Source organism: Arachis duranensis, chromosome 6 (assembly GCF_000817695.3).
Source record: "Arachis duranensis cultivar V14167 chromosome 6, aradu.V14167.gnm2.J7QH, whole genome shotgun sequence".
Classification (NCBI taxonomy): domain Eukaryota; kingdom Viridiplantae; phylum Streptophyta; class Magnoliopsida; order Fabales; family Fabaceae; genus Arachis; species Arachis duranensis.
In genome coordinates, this window is record NC_029777.3 from 7,853,131 (window position 1) to 7,867,858 (window position 14,728).

Below are 14,728 nucleotides of genomic sequence, written 5' to 3' on the forward strand. Positions count from 1 at the left end.
ACCATATATATCAACCAAATGGAGTCCTAGGTATTATTTCTTCATGGGAACATCAATCGTGTCATGAAGAAGTAAGAAGCAAAACACAGTCGCAGATTTATCATGTGAGGCAAGATATAAAGCTTTGGTTATGGCAACTCGTGAGCACAATGAATTACATACATTTTGGAGAATTTGCAGATCAAATTAGAAAAACCAATTGCTACTTACTGCGAGAGTCAATTAGCGTTGCATGTTGCAGCAAATTTTGTATTTCACAAAAGGACGAAACACTTAGAAATAGATTGCTATGTTTTTTTTTTAATAAGAGAGCTCAACACAATAAGTGGAGCAAGAACAACAACAAGCAAATAGAAAAGTTAAAAAAGAAAAAAAAATTGCAAAGAAACTCATCAACTATTTTTTGTGCTCCTCCTTCTTATAGTGTACTCCTAATTTTGTACTCGTGAAAACATCTTCAACCACTCCAATCTTATTAAAACTCTGTCAATCCAATTGTAAGATTGTTAAGCGAAAGTCCACCAGTTGCATATTTTCTTTTATCCATTCTTACTAAAACTCTGTTAATCTGACAGCATCTTTTCTCCCCTTCACCTGCACAATTTCGTTGAAGTCTCCTATAAATGCTGACATAACTCTGCAATATAACTCAATTTCTCCCACACAACAAATTTCTCTTCTCTTGTATGAACTCCATATACCAAAGAAAGCATAATTGAAATTATTTTTAGTAAGACCCCTTCAACACACAACCAAAACTCTCTTTTATGACAACGACTCATTTTAAACATTATTTCATCCCAAATTAATAATAAACCACACACTCTGCGACTCAACATATTCTCATCCCGCAGCGTCACTCTCCTGAATTCTTATTACATCAAAATTCGCTTAATCTCAAACAAGCCCAACGTATTCAACTTAAAATTTAACCCCTACCATTCCAAGATCAAATTATTTTAATAAAATATTACACACCTTTTTTTATTTTTGGGTCTGCAGCGTCTTGCTTTTTCTTTCTATTTTGTCAATCTTTTTTTTAGCAATTTCTTCATTCTGCGCTTGGAGAATAGCCAAAATATCATCTTCTTCATTGTATAAAATTGCACCTGATTCGAACGCTAGGTCTCAAATTTTTCTATTTTCAAGCATCTGCTCCTCCAAAATATTATTTCTGTTTCCTTTACTTCCTTCATTCTTGTCCGAACCACCATCATCAACCACCCTCTTCCCTCATGTTCCGATAGCTCTCCCTGTCTCTTTGTCAATGTTGTTCCCTTTGTGCCGAAACCCATGCCACTATTATTCACAATGTCATCCCTATCACGCGTTTCTTCATCAACGTCTTATGCACCATCATCATCAACATACACACTCAACCCACCAGTCCCTCCATTCAATGTCACCGTCGGGAGAGTAGCGGCTTGGTTCTCTGCCACCAACTCGTCCTCGATCTCATGACCCAACATAGGTGGCGTATGGGTTGCGCATTTTCCTTGCCACGTTGAACCTCATTTGTCGTGGCCAGTCTTTAGCTTACCTCCTTCAACACCGATTCGGTTTGCTTCGTTCTTCTCTACGCCGGTTTCTAGCGCAAGTTTTGCAGATGCAGCTTCCTGCACACTTGTCGTAGACCTTTCTCTAATGTGCCCATCCCTATCATGAAAACCGTGATCTATTTCCATCAAACCTGACTCAGATTCTAGACCCAATCCAACATCACCGAACCGGTTGATTGAGGAAGCCGGGTCCAAAGATCCTTTTCTATCTTTTTTGGACAACTTTAAATTATTGGGCCTAGCGCCAAACCTACAAAGAACCTTCTTTTTCTTATTCCTTTTGCCCCTCCTTTCTAATCCATTAAAGTTACCTTCATAAATCCATGTTACTGTGTCTTCAGAATCAGCTTCATAATTAATATAATCACATCCCACACAATCCGTCTTCCCTCAACTCCCCTATCACCACATCGGCAGCTTGGTCATTGAAAACCGCCGATTTTGTAGCCCGTGCACTCCTTAAACTCGTATCCACACACTCTCTTTCCGCAACTGTTCTTCGTTGTTCACAACTATAGTCACTTTTTTCATTAGTTTCTTCATAACAATTCTATCCAAAAGCCTCCCGTCCCACTTCTTTCACTAGCACATCAAAACCACTGATACCTATTGTGATATGGACCCATTCATTAATTATATCCATGATACAAGTATCAATTTGCACTCGTCCAACACTAAAAGACATGCACGATTCTGTTACTTTGTCACAACCGACTACTTCCCCCATTGGCCTCCTAACATACTAAAGGTATCTGCTGACCACGCATGTAACAGAACCCCGTAACATTCTAACCACACTCTTCGAGTTTCACATCGCTCCGTCTCATCCCATCTCCATATACTATGGAAGAATTGCAAGAGACTATGTATTTTAAACGTATATGCTTCTTCCTCATTCAATATAGAATCAAAAGTCAAAAGAACTTTATATGCTCCCAATTCTCGTACTTGGACAACTTGAGGCTGGTTTTTTCCAATCATCTTTTTTAAGGAACTTAAATCAATTGCCTTCGTCGTACTGCCGACTAGACTTCTCTGTAGCCACTCCAGATTCTCTTTCACCACCAATACTTCCACTTTCTTTGTCCATCCATTTTCATGCGAGTCTGGCTCTTTTTGGTGCCTTGTTAGTTTCTCTACTTGCCTTTGGTTATCTCCTTCCCGAGGTTGAGAATTTGTCTTGTTTCACTATCACCTTCTTCCTGAGCTGTCTTTCAAACCTTTGTCTCAGTTGTTCGTCTATACTTCGCTTTTCCCACGTACACAATCTTCTCTCTCAATCTCATATGATTCATTTCTGTTATAGCTTTTAGAGCTCCACCTTTTGTTGTGTACCGAATGAATGCAAAAATCATACATATTACCATTTTTTCGTTTTCGTGATACATAAATATCGTTAATGCGTCCAGTCCAATTAAACAGATGGAATAATTCATTCTTCGAAATGTTTTCGGAGAGATTATCAACAAAGATGGAGAAAGACTCATTTTTCAACCGTTAATACTCTTCTCGATTTTAAATCCTCTGATATTTTACATGTTCTCTAGTTCTAACACACTCTATATTTTTTCACCTTCTGTCTCACTCCTTCTCTCATTTTTTATTCCTCACTTCTCCTGAATTATGAATAAATAGAATGCTATGTTGTTAGAGATAAATAGTAAAAATAAATAATAAAATTGTCACCAATTTTTACAATAAATCAAACAGCTGACATATTGATTAAAGTACTAACTCCTAATATGTTTCAGAAATATTATGACAAGTTCAGAATGCTAAGTGAAAATAATTTTGACTTGAGAGGGAATATTATTTGAGTTGGTATATCAATTAACTATATATGTAGAATAATTAGTTTAATAGATATGTAAAAAATCTTATTAATTAGTTAATTAATTAGTTTAGTTACTGTTCAGTTAATTAAACAATTAAGCTAGACCTTGTAAGATGAAAAAATAACTCGAACATAATAGAAGTGTGAATTACACACTCTCTTTTATTTGTTGAAAGTTGTGCAAAGTTCATCTTTTTCTCCTCCCTTACACATTGTTTGATTTAAAGAAAACGTATTGTTTGGTTTAAAAAAAATTGAGTGGAAAGAAAATGTAAAGATAAAAAATAGATGGAAAATTATTTTTTTTAAATTGGGAGAAAAATAAAAAAGTGGTACGGAGGTCATCATCGAAATTTTTTTTTTGAACATGAGATGAAAATTGATAGAAAAAATATAAATAATAGTAAAAATACAAATTTATCTTTCGTATAAACAATGATAAAAATACATTGATATATTATTATTTATATATAATATAGAAAAGAGAATTAATGTAATTTCACTTGATTATAAATTTTATTTTTTTCTATCTAAATAAAAAAAATTTTCTATTATCTTTTTATCTATTTTCTCTTCGTTTGGCTTGTTTGGGTGAGCTTCTAAGAAAAGATTTTTTTTCGAGTTATCTTTTTTTAAAAGATCTTATAGAGAAGTAAAAGTAATTTTATGTTTGGATATCTAACGTAAAAAGGTCTTTTTATCTATCAATTATGTTTGGGTATAACAATACAAAAGTACTTTTTTGTTTATTTATTACATGAAAAACATCTTTTTTTAAGGAAAAAAGATCTTTTAAAAAAAGATGTAAATTACAGCTTCTCAAAAAAATCTTTTTTTGATTTTACTAGTGCTTTTACTTTTACTATTAGAAATTTGCCAAACACATTAAAAAATAAAAAAAGATCTTTTTTTAACAAAATAATGGCGCCCAAACATACACTAAATAACATAAAAAAAGTTCATTTTCTTTTTTTAGTTTTTATTTTTTTTCTCTTATTTTTCATCTTTCATTTAAATAAAGTGTTAAACTCACCTTTTCAACGATCAGAAAGGGAATTTGTTATCCCGTTTAAATTCTAGTACTTTTAGTATAAAACTATAATATTATATTATGAACTATAAATTATCTCTCAATTAAAAACATTTTTTTTTGGCTAACAAGTCGATAACTACAGCTAATGGAATTCTTATCCATAATGCAAGAGGTCGCCGGCCAAAGGTTAAGGATGTTTTCGTTATTTATCTCCAATTTTATTTTATTTTTTTATGTGAAGTGTCTATTCGATGGCTTTATTGATGTACTGGCCAAGTATTTTAAAACTAAAATGTTTATTTAGCAGATGTATAGAATATACCTTCGTATTAGTAACATGATCTATTTGACTACAGTTGATATAGAAATTTGATTTAAGTAAAATAGTCCCATTCTCATCCATTTGTTAAAGACAAATTTTTTTAATCTTTTTGAAAGTGACAATTTTCTAGGCACCAGCTTAAAGTAAGACTATATACCTCTACGTTAAAATTTAAAAAGGGAATGAACTCTCAATTATTTTTTTTATTTGATAAAGTGTGATATTTTATTAAATTAATTCTTAATTTATTAAATTAAAAAGTATCATGTGAAAAAATTTTATTAATTAAAATTAATTATTTAAAATTTTAAAATTAAAAAAATTAATAAATTAGTAATTAAATAAAAAATAATAATATCACTCTATATAAAAGGATGCTGCATTGCTGTGAAATAGACAAAAATTAAACTATATTTTATTTTCCAGAAATCTTGAACCAGAGATTTAGTTATTGAATTCCATAAGAAATTTATCCTCTCATTAAGTCATTATCACAAACAACATCAAAAACGTCAACATCCAGCTCCACCAAGTACTAGAAGCACGAATTATCGCAAGAGACGTACGTCAGAAATTATTTTAATATGGAAAGAGAGATTATATTTTAGTGTATTGCAGTACGTCCTTTATGTGTTGATTAATATATTACCACATGTCCAATTCGTCTTCATGTGTTAATTAAAATGTTGTTATCTGTCCACTACGCTCTTCACGTATTGCAATACGTCTCCACGTGTTAACTTCTCTTTTATAAAATTTATCCATCTATAATTATACTAAATAATCTCATTTCTCAACAAAATACCAAAATTTTTTCCCACAAAAAAAATAGTCGACCTTCGTATGAAATATATAAAATTAAATTTTATATATAAGAATGAGAACAAAAAATAATTTTTTTTCTTGTGAAAAGCAGGAGTGCAAGACGTCATTTTAGTATTTTACCTGAAAAAATTAATATATCTAACTAAAATCATTTTTATTTTTAATTAAAGATTACATTAATTATGGCTAAAACAAATTTATTAATCAGTTATTATATTTTCTTAAAGAGTATTAAAAGATCAATAAATTTTATAATTTATAATCATTAATTAGTTATTATTGATATTTTTAATGACATAAAATTTTATTTAATAATATGAAATTATTCATTTTTTTTAATAAAAGAGTTATTTTTTTTTTCTCTCTCTTAGAAAGATGTTAATAAATGAAGGGGCGCCACGTACACCACCTTGTCTCTCTCTCTATGAATACGATTCTCCTCTTAACTATAAACCCAGCTGAAACCAACACGTCGCAAATTACCATTCTTTCTTGCTTTTCTGCTTCCACAATCCATTATTCCATATTCTAAATTCTAATTTGTTCTTGTGCTCTATATTCCCTTCAAAATTCTACAGTTCAGAACGAACGAACACACGGTCAATCACTCATCATCGTCGTCGTCGTCATCATCATCACCACCACCACATCATGTCGAATCCACCTAAGCTCGGTCGAGTTCCCAGCATCAGAGACAGAGTTCAAGACACTCTCTCTGCTCACCGCAACGAACTTGTTTCTCTCCTCTCCAGGTTCCCCCCATTTCTTTTCACTTTTCTTATTTGATTCATACTTTATGCACCGCCCTGTTTCCTCTTATTATTCGTGGCTCTGTTATTTATGGTTCTTGCTTTGCAGGTATGTGGCTCAGGGGAAAGGGATTTTGCAACCTCATAGTTTGATCGATGAGCTTGAAAATATCCTTGGTGAGGATCAATCTACAGTGGAGCTTAAAAATGGTCCCTTTGGCGAAATCATAAAGTCTGCACAGGTCACTTTACCCCTTTCATTAAATGACACTTCCTTTTATACCCTTGTTTTAATCTCTCCATATGTTATGTTTTCATGTCTCACACTTACAAAATAGAAAAATGCTTTGGACCCTGTATTACTATTGTATCATGATGCTAGACATAGCTAAACAAACTTATTAAATTAACTGCATTGAAAGTTGTTGTTAGGTATGAATTTCATTTGGATTTGCTAACAGTTTTTTATGCTGTCATCCTAGCATTGTCATACAATTTGGAAAGGGAATAATATCACTAAATAGTATTGCTGGTTTTAGTTTACTTCACATATGTAGATTCAAATATTATATGAAAAATTGAAGCGTTATATCTGTGACAGGAAGCCATAGTTTTGCCTCCCTTTGTGGCCATAGCAGTTCGTCCAAGACCTGGTGTGTGGGAATATGTCCGTGTTAATATATTTGAACTCAGTGTGGAGCAATTGAGTGTTTCTGAATATCTCAGCTTCAAGGAAGAACTTGTAGATGGACAGTATGGAATCTACTGCTTAGCTTTTTTTTTTTTAAATGCACTGAAAGTTTCTGTAATTTAATTGCTGTTGTGATAATGACTTTTTTTTTTATATTTTGCTTTAGGATTAACGATAATTTTGTGCTGGAGCTAGATTTTGAACCATTTAATGCATCATTTCCACGCCCCACTCGTTCATCATCCATTGGCAATGGTGTCCAATTTCTCAATCGCCACCTTTCTTCAAGTATGTTTCGTAACAAAGATTCCTTGGAGCCCTTGCTTGAATTCCTACGTGTTCACAAGTATAAAGGCCATCCCCCTCTCTCTCTCTCTCTCTCTCTCTCTCTCTCTCTCTCTCAGTGAAAATGCATCCTGTTAGGCAGAGTACTATTTTGCAATTTTGTTTAGGTATGAGGAATATATGGATTTAGATTCTGATCTTTTTCTGCTTCATTATCATGGTATAGGCACTGATGTTAAATGACCGTATACAAAGCATTTCCAAACTTCAATCTGCTCTGGCCAAGGCTGAGGAGTATCTTTCTAAGCTTGCACCTGAAACACTTTATTCCGAGTTTGAATATGTGTAAGCTATTCTTCAACAATCAATTTACAGTTTTCTCTTACAGTATGAACAATGTGAAAAAAATTTCATTTAACTCTTTCTTTGAGTGTAGGTTACAAGGAATGGGTTTTGAGAGGGGTTGGGGTGACACTGCTGAACGTGTATTAGAGAACATGCATTTGCTATTGGATATTCTCCAGGCTCCTGATCCTTCTATACTAGAGACTTTTCTTGGGAGAGTGCCTATGGTGTTTAATGTTGTTATATTATCTCCTCATGGCTACTTTGGCCAAGCCAATGTCCTGGGTTTGCCTGACACTGGAGGACAGGTATTCTTATTTATTATTAATATATCTTATTTGGCATAAGAAAAGTTAAGCTAGAGATTCTACGTTGTTCAGTGTCCTCATTTCCACACTTTTGCCTCTTGCATTGTTTGAGTTATATATATGATCCTACATGAAAGGCTTGTATCTGCAGGTTGTTTATATACTAGATCAAGTTCGTGCCCTTGAGAATGAGATGCTCCTTCGGATCCAGAAGCAAGGACTTGATTTTACTCCTAGAATTTTGATTGTAAGTGTAACTTCTTGGGTCAGCTCTCTACATATTTGGCTGGGTTGTTTTGTAGTTGATTTTTTTTTTCCTCCTAAAAAGAATATTTTTTTTATATTCATACTAAATTAAAAATCCTCTGCAATTCTAAAGGTTACCAGGTTGATACCTGATGCAAAGGGTACAACATGCAACCAGCGGCTAGAAAGAGTCAGTGGTACTGAGTACACTCATATTTTGCGAGTTCCATTCAGATCTGATAAAGGAACCCTCAAGAAATGGATCTCGAGGTTTGATGTCTGGCCATATCTTGAGACTTATGCAGAGGTAAATGTGCAAAATCTATAGCTTGAATAATTCACCTGATTATGAACAATTATTAGGAACTAGAATTATGAGTTAACAATTTTCCTAGCTTCTGAGTTCTAGCACATACTATATGGTCTACCCTTTCCATTTAACATTTGATGGTTTTGTGTATTAACTATTAACAGGATGTTGCCAGTGAAATTGCTGCTGAGTTGCAAGGTTATCCAGATTTCATCATTGGAAACTACAGTGATGGGAACCTTGTTGCATCTTTATTGGCTTATAAGATGGGAGTTACCCAGGTTCTTTTCCTGTTCTCTGTCATCTTAATTTTTCCATACAAATGTGAAAGCTCAAGCCTCATGCCGATAATGCAACTTAATATATTTAACGTTCATATGTGTAGTGCACAATTGCGCATGCGCTGGAGAAGACAAAATATCCAGATTCAGATATATATTGGAAGAAATTTGAGGATAAATATCATTTTTCATGTCAGTTCACTGCTGACTTAATAGCTATGAATAATGCAGATTTTATCATCACTAGTACATACCAAGAGATTGCGGGAACGTAAGTATACTGTTCATGAGATATAGTGTACTTACGATTTTTGAAACATAATTTCTTGTGATCAAGTACCTAATCATAGTTCTAGTTTAAATTTATTTCAAAGTCTTATTACTAATCACTTCTTATTTATTGTTTTGTAGTTTTGCTAATGCAACCTCATGTCTTTTACTTGCTTTTTATATTTCAGGAAGAATACTGTTGGCCAGTATGAGAGCCACACTGCTTTTACTCTTCCTGGACTCTATAGGGTTGTCCATGGCATTGATGTGTTTGATCCCAAGTTCAATATTGTCTCTCCTGGAGCAGACATGTCGATCTATTTCCCCTACTCCGACAAGCAGAAAAGATTAACATCTCTGCATGGTTCCATTGAAAAGCTATTATTTGATCCTGAGCAGACTGATGAGCACATGTGAGTGTAGTCGAATAGCTTAAAATTTTAATTTGGCTCTACTCCTACAATAATCTTTATCTCCAAAGTAATTGAAATGAAGGACTAGTTGTCTTGTCATGCATTACGCAAAAAGTTCTGTTTTAAGTATATGATCTGTTAGCCAAGTCATTGCTTGCCCTGAATTCATGGAGCCAATCTCTGCTGTTACTTGTTTCAACTGTAGATAATCAATGCCGATGTCTTGTTCGAAATCCCATGCTGCATCCATATTGTTATGTCTCAGAATTGTTAGAATATGTGCATCTTTTTTTTTTCCGACTACTTTTTTTGAAAAAGCATGTTAGATTCATCAGATATGACTGCGACTACCTCAGTTAATAAGTTTATCTTCGTCACTGTGTGGTAGTGGCACGCTGAAAGACAAGTCAAAGCCTATAATATTCTCCATGGCAAGGCTAGACAGAGTAAAAAACATCTCTGGCTTGGTAGAAAGCTTTGCTAAGAACAACAAATTGAGGGAATTGGTGAACCTTGTGGTGGTTGCTGGTTATATTGATGTGAAAAAGTCCAGGGACAGAGAAGAAATATCAGAAATTGAGAAGATGCATGGTCTCATAAAAGAGTACAATCTCGATGGTGATTTTCGGTGGATTGCTGCCCAAACAAATAGAGCACGTAATGGTGAGCTGTATCGCTACATAGCGGACACAAAAGGTGTTTTCGTTCAGGTAATGTATCTCCAGCTCTACTGTTATATTGATCCCCAGGGCTTCATTCCTCCCTCACTCACTTACTATTCCTCTCTTACTGCAGCCTGCTTTCTATGAAGCTTTTGGTCTTACAGTTGTGGAGGCCATGACTTGTGGCCTTCCCACATTTGCTACCTGCCATGGTGGTCCTGCTGAGATCATCGAACATGGTGTATCAGGATTCCATATTGATCCTTATCACCCTGACCAAGTTTCTGAGATTTTGCTTGGATTCTTCCAAAAATGCAATGAAGATCCAAGCCATTGGAATAAAATATCTGATGGTGGTCTTCAAAGAATTTATGAAAGGTAAGCAATTTTCATAATATTAGGTAGTTTTTCTTTTATTTCCCTGGTGATATTTATGCTAAAGAAACAATAAACAGGTACACATGGAAGATATATTCTGAAAGGCTTATGACCTTGGCTGGAGTTTATAGTTTCTGGAAACACGTCTCCAAATTAGAAAGGCGTGAAACCCGAAGATATCTTGAGATGTTCTATATTCTGAAGTTCCGCGATTTGGTGAGTTATGTTGCATCTGTTTGCTGCTTAGTTTTAGAACCAGGTTCTAATGCTGCTATCATGAAGCCGGATTATGAACTTTTCAAGCATTAGTAATGGCTAAAAGCCTAAAAGAAACAGAATCATTTCTTACAAGCATTAATTTCAACTGTGTGCGCTGCAACTTGTTTTGCAGGTAAATTCAGTTCCGCTAGCAAAGGATGATGATGCAAATTAGCCAGCTGGTTTGTCCCAACAGCTTTTGTATTTTCACCAGGTGTTGACAGCAGACAATAAGAGTCTTATACCGAGTGTATATAAGTCTGCTTCTTGTGTTGTAAAATCTTGTTCTGCAAAAAATTGTAGGAGCTTCATGGATAGTTGTCCATGTTAGCTCTGATTGTCTCGGTGATTCTGGGAACTCATTGTTGGATGTATCGTTTCCCCTTGGCTTAGCACTTAGCCAAGCTGTTGTGAAAGCTCGAATACAATTGAAAGCTCAAATTTGCGAGTTTTTAGGATTATTCCAGGTTTAAGACAACAACTGCACCATGATGGAATTTCGTTGCTCTCAGAAAGACTACAGTATTACACTGATGCAATTTCCTTAGAAAGATTTTATATTTATAATAACTAGGTACCTACATTGTCAATTATGCCTCAAAGTTATAGAAGACTTGAGTATCTTTTTATTGGTCACGGTCATGGTCCCCAACCCCAATCCCATCCCTTGTTTGTTTCATTTATGAAGTAAGAAAGACTTTTAGGTGAGTTGTGTAGAAAGAGGCTGAAAACGGCAAAGGGGGCCCAAGGGACTTGTGGCGTTTTGAGGTGGGGGCGAGCACGGCCATTGGTTCTATGTAATGAAGTTGCTCAGTTAGTTGCCTTGGGGGAATTTCTTTCCATCCTCAATCAGATTGGACGCTTTCTGTTGCAGTTTTTTTAGGCATGCTATCCCTCTTCCCTCAAAAGAGAGTTGCAGGCCTTACACTTTCTGACACCTGCAACAACACAACAGGGTCTAGCCGAACCAGCCTTTTTGACCCCGTTGTCCACATTCCCCAATATGTTCACATGTCTCCCAAGACCCCTTTTTCTTCATTTCCCCCTCTTTTCAACGGTCAAATACTCGTTATCCGCAACTAGCTAAAGAAATAAATTGATCGGGTGCTCTTGCACACTACCCACTGCAATTCTTGCTTTTACTCATCTTATTGCAAATTTGCAAAATATACCAGTATTAAACTACTAATACAGTATACTTTTCTTACCCTTTCTAGCCTTATTCATGGAATATTTCCTGGTTTCAAGGGTTATGCCATGGATTATTTCCAACTTTCAAGGACTATGCCGTGGATTAATTCACAAGTTTCAAGGAATAAGCCCTATGCTAACCTCCTTCATAAAACAATAATGATATATAGACTTCTACTTGCTTTTTTACAACTAATTACTTCACATATTCAAGATACCCTTTACTTTGTTTACAACTACCAAGTAGGATAGTTAAAACGAGATTTATATTTAAGTACTTTGTTGGTTTTTTAACTAATTAGAACAACACCGCTGTCTTACACCAGAATCTCAAATCATCGCAATGCACCGATACCAACAGTTTAATTGATATAGAAAATCACACACACACAACCACAAGTTAACGGCGTTTCTCACACGAAACTACAATAACTAAACTCGTAAACGCCAACAAACTGTAAAATAGAACACCAAACCCTACGTGGTGCTTCAAGGTTATAGGGAGGCTGGTCCTTATCATAGCACTTTATCCCCTTACACCTTGTGCACTTTTTACATAACCCTGAAAGTTAACTAAAGATAGTGTGGTCAGAGTTGGCCAAATGAGTGTGCAAGATAAGCGAGTGTACCCACAAGAGGTGCGTTGATATAAGTGGCTGGCTCTGACTGCTCATAATCTGACCGTTCATCCGGGAACCTATCATGCAGATCCGGCCCTCCAATCACGGCACCAACAAGAACGTTGGGGTTGGGGGACTGTGAGTTCATGACACCGAACCCTGCTGAGCATTGGATCTTGCCAGGGTGTACAGAAATGGACGGCAGAGATGATCCCCGGTGGTGTATCCTTCTTGGGTACCTTGGACCATATCCCACCATGTACGACATCTTCAAGGGATTGTCTCCCAGCAAGTAATCCACCTGCTTTTTGGCTATTGCACGGAGCCTCTTGGGAGTAACGGTGGTGCCGCCACAGTTGACGACGGTGTGGGATTTGGTCAAGTATTTGGCATATGTTAAGAGAAGGAAGGAGGTGGATGTAACATACTGCATGTTGCTATCACTCATCTTGAATAGAAGCCCACCTGGTGTGTATTGTGCCGAAGAGAAAGAGGTTCCTGGAATGAGGGAACAGATGAAATTGTCCGCGTGACCCTTATAGTCATGCAGGGTTTGCACTTTCTGAACAAGAAATTCCTTAGAGAGAAGGATTCTTGCTCCAACATGCTTGTTATCCCACCCAAATGTATTGTCAGATTCTGCAGCACCAAGTGTTTGTCCATTAACCTTAATGTAGTTAAGATAGATGGAGTTCCTAGTAGCCTTGTGCAACCAAGCAGCACCCCAAAGAAGCTCATCCTCATAGCCTGAGTAAGAGCAGTAGAACGGGCACACAAATGGCTTCAACCCATTGCTGTATGATCCTCTGTATTTATCAGCAAATTGGAAAACCTGAACCCAAAAACACAAGGCAGAGTTATTAGATATATACAGATACGTACACGTATACGTATACAACAAGAAAGAGAAGAATGCTTACAGAGATGGCCCTCCTAACCAAAATTTTGGAGTAGGTGGGGTCGGTTTTCTTGAAAACAAGAGAAGCAGCTGCAAGAGCCGCAGCGGTTTCCGCGGCCACTTCTGAACCAGGGGTATTATGGTCTATCTTGTACACATTTCTTGGAGTATCCATGTCTTCTGGCCTCTCCCAACACGCGTGGTCCTTCTTAGCGTCTCCCACCTTCAACCACCACCAAACCAATTAGCAGTGTTGTGAGGAAAAACAAGAAAGAAAGAGAGAAAAGAAACCTGAACATAAATGGTGCCAGGATGTGCAGTGGCTTTGAGAAGGTAATCAGTTCCCCAGCGGATGGCCTCTCTGGCATTCTGCAACTCGCCCTTCATGACCCCACCGAACTCGAGAACACTCCATGAGAGCATGGTGGTCGTGAATGCCATCGGAAAACCGAACTTCACATTGTCCCCTGCATCGTAGTACCCTCCCACCAAATCAACCTGCATTGCCGCATTTTCAACTCAAATAAGCAAAATGGAAGACACAGATAAAAGGAGAGCATGAAAATGGAGATGATTACATGCATGGCAGAACCATCAGAGAGAGCAGAGTCTCTCCTCCAAGTTATCCTCTGGTTAGAAGGGAGCTTGCCAGACCTCTGGCCTTCAAAGAAGATGATGGACTTGCTGAGAGCATCTCTGTAGTTGTGAGAGGCGAAATGGTGAGGGTGAGGGCGGTGGCCATGGTTGGGGAAGGGGAAGGAGTGAGAGAGAAGAGTGGTTGAGAGAAGAGAAAGAAGGAAAAACAAAGAAGGAAAAGAAGGAAGGAAGAGAGGCATGTTGAGTGAGAGAGAAAGAAGCAACCAACCAAGGAAGGTGAAGTGACACATGCAAGAATGAGTGAGGTTAATTTATAGAAGAAGCAAAAGCTGCAGCAATGGCTAAAATCATGCTTGGTTCCGAGTTTACAACAATACGAATAATTAGGACCACACCCTATACTAATTAGCAGGGGCTTGCCATTAATCTAACACTTCTTTTTCCTTCATCAAATAAATAAAAACTGCAAAAGTTCAAGGGAGTTATCTCGTTCTGCGTGCAACCAAGAACACTGAGGGTTACCTATATAAGAGAAAAAGTTTATCTAATACACGGAGAAATTAAAAAATTTAGATTCTAGAGCATTTGGTTAGCTCTAAATTTATGATCATATTCGAATGTTTAAATTATAAAATATTTTAGAGTTTAGCAAA

At 36.2% G+C, this 14,728-nt stretch overlaps 2 protein-coding genes across 2 annotated transcripts; one reads left to right on the forward strand and one right to left on the reverse strand.

Annotated features, from left to right (window-relative positions):
- The first annotated feature begins 6,018 nt into the window (after nucleotides 1-6,018).
- On the forward strand, nucleotides 6,019-11,299 carry LOC107492465 (sucrose synthase 2). The gene is made up of 15 exons (XM_052262751.1): nucleotides 6,019-6,325; nucleotides 6,432-6,564; nucleotides 6,924-7,075; nucleotides 7,180-7,376; nucleotides 7,529-7,643; nucleotides 7,735-7,951; nucleotides 8,103-8,198; nucleotides 8,331-8,504; nucleotides 8,672-8,788; nucleotides 8,893-9,059; nucleotides 9,247-9,471; nucleotides 9,860-10,181; nucleotides 10,267-10,511; nucleotides 10,589-10,727; nucleotides 10,903-11,299. Exons 1-15 carry the CDS (start codon nucleotides 6,225-6,227, stop codon nucleotides 10,942-10,944), a joined length of 2,442 nt encoding a protein of 813 aa, XP_052118711.1. The 5' UTR covers nucleotides 6,019-6,224; the 3' UTR covers nucleotides 10,945-11,299.
- Nucleotides 11,300-12,290: 991 nt separating this feature from the next.
- On the reverse strand, nucleotides 12,291-14,433 carry LOC107492467 (endoglucanase 17). The gene is made up of 4 exons (XM_016113492.3): nucleotides 14,057-14,433; nucleotides 13,770-13,976; nucleotides 13,501-13,701; nucleotides 12,291-13,412 (listed from the first exon to the last, which is right to left on the reverse strand). Exons 1-4 carry the CDS (start codon nucleotides 14,363-14,365, stop codon nucleotides 12,549-12,551), a joined length of 1,581 nt encoding a protein of 526 aa, XP_015968978.1. The 5' UTR covers nucleotides 14,366-14,433; the 3' UTR covers nucleotides 12,291-12,548.
- Between the last annotated feature and the right edge of the window lie 295 nt (nucleotides 14,434-14,728).